The sequence below is a fragment of the Gymnogyps californianus genome, chromosome 1, assembly GCF_018139145.2.
Source record: "Gymnogyps californianus isolate 813 chromosome 1, ASM1813914v2, whole genome shotgun sequence".
Taxonomy (NCBI): domain Eukaryota; kingdom Metazoa; phylum Chordata; class Aves; order Accipitriformes; family Cathartidae; genus Gymnogyps; species Gymnogyps californianus.
The window spans coordinates 120,801,740-120,808,979 of record NC_059471.1 but is presented as its reverse complement, the minus strand read 5'-3'; the positions used below and the strand labels follow the sequence as shown (position 1 = coordinate 120,808,979).

The 7,240-nt window shown below is 42.2% G+C and overlaps 1 protein-coding gene across 3 annotated transcripts in view; it reads left to right on the top strand.

Moving 5' to 3' along the window:
* The first annotated feature begins 2,349 nt into the window (after window positions 1-2,349).
* Window positions 2,350-7,240, top strand: part of PHLDB2 (pleckstrin homology like domain family B member 2) — a 60,764-nt gene continuing 55,873 nt past the window's right edge. For all 3 annotated transcript variants that reach the window (XM_050896745.1, XM_050896754.1, XM_050896736.1), the window contains exons 1-2: window positions 2,350-2,441; window positions 5,849-7,197. In XM_050896745.1, the coding sequence (XP_050752702.1) occupies window positions 2,393-2,441; window positions 5,849-7,197 (1,398 nt within the window). In that variant the 5' untranslated portion in view covers window positions 2,350-2,392. The remainder of the gene's footprint in view (window positions 2,442-5,848; window positions 7,198-7,240) is intronic.

The following is a 7,240-nucleotide window of genomic DNA, read 5'->3' as shown; positions in this document are numbered from 1 at the left end:
TTCTCAAACTTGAACTGAAACCTTATAAATATTTAACCTTAAAAAAGACATTTTTCCTTTCAGCTATTAGCAAACCCAGATATTCACCAAACTGAATTGAAGATTGAATTTTCAATTACATAGAAACCCTTCCCTCTCAGCTGTTCTCTCCTTAATGTTTGTCACATTGATTAAGTGGTAGCCATCATCTTGTGAGATAGAAAGGATGGGGTTTTTGGTGATCTAAGCAATGATTTTAACCATAAAGCAGCAATGTCAGAGACATAGGAAATCCAATTATACCTTTCTCTTTCTTTTAAAGCAACCCTTTCTTCTGTCTCTTAATTTCAAGTTATCCACATTTCAGTTTTCTGTTCAATGATATACTTCTGTTACGGAATAGTGTGAAATGTTGAGAGTCACTAGTTTTCTGTGTCGAGTTGAACACGTCCTGAAAAGTTAAATTTTTGGTTCTTTTCTAGGGAGCTCTGGGCTTGAAGTGCAGTATTTCTAATAGAGATTACACAAGCGATATGCCAAGATGGCAATGTAGTGGCAGTTTAAACAGGATTTCTGTCCAAGTCCTTCACCTTTTGTAGGCAGGCAAAAGGCGGAGAGCCAGTTCAGCAAGTGGGAGAACCGCTGTTAACTCTTGCCGGGGTCAGCTGCCTGTTGGCTGCAGCCCTGCTGGGGGGTCCGCAGGCAGCCCCCCAGTCCCGTTCCTGACAAGGAAGGCACCTGGGATGCTACACAGGTTTCAAGTTTGGAGGCAAGCTGGAAGGAATTAGGGAAGGGGTGTCTCCACGGAGTGGAAGACCCAGTGGGGTGAAAAGGATGGTAAATGTTTCATGTCAACAAAATAACCTGTTGAGCATGAAACTTGGGTTGAAAAAGCTATCTGCTGTCCAGGCTGTTTCCCACCAGCTGCTCTGGAGAACTTCAGTCCGGTGGTGCTGGAGAAGGCAGATGTGGTGGGTGAGTCCCCCCAGGAGGTACGGCACTCTGAGGGTCTCCTTCCTCACCCTGGCTCCTTGGAGAGCAGCACCGTTTTCGGGGAACAGTAGATTGTGTGCTCCTGGAGGAGGCTGTCAGGGTGAAGCCCACCTCTCGCTGTGAGGGGGAGAGAGGTGCCCGACGGGGTGGAAACTCTCTCCTTAGGAGTGAGAAATGACCTCTGCAGAGAAAGAAAAAGCACTGCAAAGTGAGACCCACGCAGGGGGATTCCTGGGGGAGCAGAGAGGAGGGACAGGGCCTGGCCCCCTGTGGGAGAGCATGCTGGGGGGGAGCAGGTGAGGGAGAAGCTAGAGGTCATGGCGAAGGAGCCTCCCTCTGCGGGGATTAGCAGCCAGCTCCCTTCTTCCAGGGCCATCCTCCCAGGAGAATAATGTGAAAAAGCATGGCACAGAAAGTCTGTGCAACGGAGACCTGAAACATTGTGGCTGTGACGACTGCGGTTAATTAAATAGGTGGCTTCTCTCTAGACAGCCACAGACATCTGTCTCCATTGTTCACTTGTTTTTCTGCTGCGTTTCTATTTGCTTGTCCAGAGTCAAAGCCCAGAGGACCTACAGATGGTCACCATTAATTTTGTCACTTGATGCAATTTTTTTTAAAGCTTTTTTGTTGATCTTTTAAAAACAGATGTGTGTATAAAAAAAAAGAAAGTAAATCTTTTAATAGAGCAACTCACTAGAGATCTATTTGAATTTAGATTTAATTTTAGTCTTTAGTGGCTGGAATTTAATTTTGGCATTTCTTTTAAGCCAAGTCTCTCTTGTAGCCATATCAACTTTTTTGTATTTTTTTTAATAAACTTTAAAGAATTTCTTTGCATTCCTAGTCTGGCTTCTTTGGAGCCTCAGAAATCACTGCATGCCAAAACATTTTCTGTGTTTTGGATCGCATACCTGTTTTTGCATAGGTTTCTTCGTGATTGCAGGATCCTGGTGTTGCGTGGGCTGAAATTGGGCTATGGGCTTGCAAAAATAAAATCTTCAGCAGAAAAGTCCAACCTTGTTAATGGTTTCTTAAGGAAGCCACAGGATTGCAGACAAAACTCGGGAGCTGTGACTAGTAACTGCCTGCACAGAGTCAGGATCATAGATAATAGCTGATTATCAAATCAAATTATATGGTCTTTTAAACTGATAAAACAACTGCAGACAGTTTTTTTCACAGTCTCCACATTAAACATGGAGTGCCCTTTCCAAATATCTTTTAACATATTTCTTTTTGAGTTGTCTCTGGAAATTTTACCATAAGAAAAGCCAATTTTGGTCTATATTATACACTTGAAAAATGTTCTCAGAATACGCTTCTTAATATTTTTTTCTTTTGTTACTTTATTTGCAGGTCAAAATTTATCTGGTTCACTCAAATTAGCGTTGTTTTAACCATCCTGTAGAAGACGAATATGATGCCGAACAGAAGTAACCTCTCCTCCTTTCAGAATGTTGGATCAGGTAATCAATTAATAAAAATGAAGTTTCTTTGTAAATATACTGAGATCTTTCAGAATTTGTTATTGATTTTGGTCCTTTAATTCTCCTGACACACGGATAAGATCAGCGCTCTGTTCTTATTCCATGTCTAACTCCATTTACCAGCCAAAATAAGGCCACAGCTGGATACGCTGCAGACAGACAGCCCTCCCCCATCAGTTTAATGCCTGGCTGGAATAGATATCAGTGACCCCCAGCTAAACAACTGGGGAAAGGAAGAAAAGGAATGAGTGGAAAAAAAAAGAAAATTAAAAAAAATGGAAGAATTTCCTTCTGTATAGCTCCAGGCAGCAAATACTTTGCTAAACAGAGGAGCCTTGCGCTGTGTGCTGAAGGTTACCAAGCGAAAGCTGGGGCAGACCTGGATGGAGGATGGGTTCAGGGCACACCACGTGCCGGAGCTCCCGGCCTCAGTCCCTATAGCTGCATGCACAGGCAGTGTCAGCCTGGATGTGTAACGCATCCTGGCATATTCATAAAGTCTCATCCCAAACATTACCCTAAAAATAAACAAAACAAACAAGATCTGGTTTGTGGAAAGCAGCTACGGTTCAGCTAAACATGTGCTGTCGTCCAGTTGGGATTTAACCGTATGATTGCGGGCACTGTGGTTCTGGAACCAAAAACGCAGAAGAATTGGCATAAGGTATAGTAGAGAAAAGTTGAATCCGAGTGGCTACACGAAGGTATTGTGACCTTTTCTTACTGTACTTCTTTGGATTTCAAGTACAATGAACCCTTCATTGCTGTGGTGAACGGGCCTGAAAGTTTCCATGAGCTAACTTGTTTTTTGGCAAAAGCATCCAGTCTTTGTAGGATTAAATGTGCCCTACTGGTGTTGCAAGGGAGTAATAAACAATTATTAATGTCCCATTAATGTGGCTGCTAAACTATTTATATAGGAGCCAGTGGAATTAATGCAAAAACATTTGAACTTCAGCTGTGTTCAAGTTATGATTTGGACAGTACAATTTTGATATGAGATTAACTTTCAATTTTAAGAGAGATTTGGAAGAGGGAAAGAAAAAGGGAGACGAGGATGGAAATTAGGTTCCATTCCACAATGGAAGGCTAAGTATATAAGGCATATACATTGTGCTTTATATCTGTGCTCTTAAATAACTTTTACGTCTTGTTCTTCTTCCTTATAACACTACTAATATGATGAATGCTTGATCTTTTACAGATGATTTTGTCTTGTCCTGACAAAAGTTCTGTTGAACATGGGTCACGTTCCTCCTTTTGTTCATTTGAACTTCATCATTGCTGTTGATCAAAAGTTTTGAAAATAGCTAAAAAATGTCAAGTAAAATGTCAAATTATAAGAAACTGCAGTTTCACTGCTCACAGGGGTGATGGTCTGATGGAGAGCTCTGTGAACTTACTGGTTCAAAGGCAACTTAGATAGTTGTATCATCATAAAAAATGTGTTAAAATTACAGCAAATAAAATCACAGTCAGCATAAAAATACTAAATTCTGTGTGGTAGTAAACCTGAGGCTTGGTTTTGAAGCTGCAAATTAATGTTTTTGGCCACTACCAGAGCTTGTAATTAACACATGCTTAGCCGGGTCCACTATGCTTAAGAAGGTGTTTGATTTTTTTTTTTTAGTTGGTGTTTTGTTTGTTTGTTTGTTTGTTTCCCCCACTGTAATGCTGACTCCTTTTCTCTTCTGCCTATTCAATTACATTATTAATGATGGTTACCTTTGTTGTTAAACTTACGGGTTTGTTTCTTAAGAATTGAGGAGAACGTGTTGTTACACACTTAGACTTACCCCAGTTTGCGTAGAGGAAGCCTGTGCAACAGAGGTCTATTGAATGATGCCCTGGACAGTAATGAGTTCCAGGGTTTTTTGCCTTGTTAGCAAGGAAGGCCTCAGAAACAAGAACCTGCTCAAAGAATGCATTGCCACCTTCCACTAGGTATCTGAACCTAGTGATCCTCAATGAAACTGGATCATATCAGCTCTGGTGAGGGGCGATCATCAAAGTTTTGTGTCTAGGTTCATATAATTGCCTGAAGTGGTACTTGGAAGAGGATTAAAGTATTGCCTCTGAGGATTTTAAAGGCACTTTACACGTTTGGATGTTAGGTCTTCCTGCCAAGTGACAAGCTGAAATTAGGTTTCTCAAGAGGTGGCTGAGGTCACAGGTGAAATGTGACTGAGCCAAGAGCAAATCCCAGATTTGACCCTTATTTTCAGAAGCAACATGCACTGGCACTGCAGGAACTGACACTGAAGAGTGCTTTGTTAGTTTGAAGCACAGCCTAGCACATCCAAGGAGCTGCTGTAAATGTTAATGGTGCCATTTCTACATCAGCTGAGATCTAAGTGCAAGCCTGCTGGGGGTCCTGTTTAACTCCTGCAGTGACTGACACTGCCAGGAGCTGAATTCCTTTCTTTGCTTTTGGCAAACTGAGAACTGTAGGCTGGAGCTTGACACATCGTTGAACAATAACATCCACCACAGCAAAGGCTTTTTTGGTCGGTGTCCTCTTCCAGAATATAAATTATAATTCTGAACAAGCGTTAGGACCTGGAACCTTAAACCCCTGTCAGTGTTTTTAACAGTCATGTGTTTTTGTTGTTGTTTTGAATGAAGTCATGGAGCCTAGCATTATGCTTCCTTAAGACTATCTTTTAACTGAAGTGCTCTTTGCAGATGTAGTTACAGCTTTGTATTTTAAGAGCACTGAGCTGAAACACGTTGGAAAAACAGGCCTCGGTTTTGTATTTTTCCATGAAGCTCTGCATGACAATCCACAGAGTAAGCAGAAAGGTGACAAACTCCTATTGAGCTTTGAATTGAGCTCATTAGTATATTGGGGCTCGGATGCACTAGCTGCACAGGTTAAAAGAAGAGGTGGTCCAGAGCAGTATCTTATGTTCTGTATCCTGAGCCCTGGGAGACCTGTGTTCAGTTCTTTACTCTGCTGTCTGCTTTGCATCTTCTCCCTGCACCTCAGTTCCTCAGCTGTAAAACATCAGGACAGCAATGCTTCCTTACTTCATGGGCATCTTAGGAGGCTCAGGATTATAAAGGCTGAGCCACAGACTCCTGCAATGGATAGAACACCAAAGAACACGAAGAATGGATAGGACACACTCTTTCCAACTGTGTTGCTGATTTGTAGCATGAATTTGGTGATGTCCCTCTACCCCTTCTTTTTTAGTCTCCATCTTTTGCAAAAACAGAGATGGGAAAGTTGTGCATCCCCTCCTTTGCTTAATAATGAGACACATTTATTACAAGCACAGCAATTATTACAAAATTGTTCTTTTCAAGTTAACGTGCAGGCATGCACATGCAAGAAGCTACTTACTTGCTAAAAACTTTTTTTCCTTGTTTTCTCTTCCTTACAGATGCCAGTAAGATTATGGCAGAGTATAGCCACACACAAAACCAGATGGAATTACAAAATGCTAGTTTGGGAAAGGGTTCTGTGGCGAATTCCCTTGAAAATGGTCTCCAGGATATTATGGAAAACCTCAACCCGAAGAAATATTCATCAAGTCTCAAATTTAAAACAAACGGGGACTATGCTGGCTCGTATTTAACCCTTTCACAACCTATGCCAGTTAAACCTAATCCTTCCTCCAGTGTTAAAAATACACACTCTATTACCAAAATTCAGGGAGGCAAGCAGTTCCCCTGTGAAAGCCCATATCTTCCAGATAAAAGCATCTCTGTAAAGCATTTGGGTTCTGTATCGGGCACGTCTCCATCCCTCAGTGGGTACAGTTTAGGAAGGACAGACTTTGATATTCATGCCAGCAGAGAAAATGAAAAATCCCTTGGACACATGGATAAGTTTCACTACTCAAAGTACAGTCAGAAAAACAAATCGTATGACAATGTCTACTTCCCAGGAATGCTGGAGACGAAGAAGATCTCGGGTTCTCTTATGTCCATGTGGAATGGAAGCTCGGGGAACGAGCTGATGTTTTCACCTGCTAGCAATTCGGGGGCAGCCAGCATGCCTTCTAGCCCAAAGCAAGGCAGGAGGATGAATATTGAAGACAGCCTGGCCCTTCACATAAAACCAGTTAAGCACAAGGATGTGATGATGGAGACTCTGGGTTCACGGCCTAGGAAATACTCTGGTGGATCTCTAAGTCATATGGGAATGTACAGTCGTTCCCTACCCAGACTTTATAAATCAACAGAAAGCCAGCTGGTGCCATTAAGTTTGCCCCCCAGAAGCTCTCTGGGTAATACTAAAAGGAAAAAAGTTGGAGAAAAAGATCTACCTCAGAATGCTTTAGATGCTGATAATTACCTGAATTTTTCTTCTTGCAGCTCAGGGGTTTCACCACATGCAAACTCTGTCTCTGGGAATAATCCCTACGTCAGTTCAACTCTTAGCGTTCCTGCAAGCCCTCGAATTGCTAAAAAAATGCTTTTAGCACCTTCTTCCCCATATCTTTCCGATGATTTCGATAGACTTGGACTCTCAGGAACCAGTCCCAGTAGTTCTTTCTCCCCAGTGGATTTTGACAAGTCGTTCTCTGTCCGAAGAAACCTTTCCACCAGTTCCATGGAATTTGATGACCCAGATCTGGAAAATTACAGACAGACGCCAAACTCACTCCAAATGTCCATGAGAGAGCGGAAGAACAGCATTAGCTCCATTTCAGGAAGAGAAGACCTCATGGACTACCACAGGAGGCAGAGGGAGGAGCGGCTTCGGGAGCAGGAGATGGAACGGCTGGTAATTTTTTCCTCTTCCTCTTAGTTTTTTGTGGCAGTTAGCA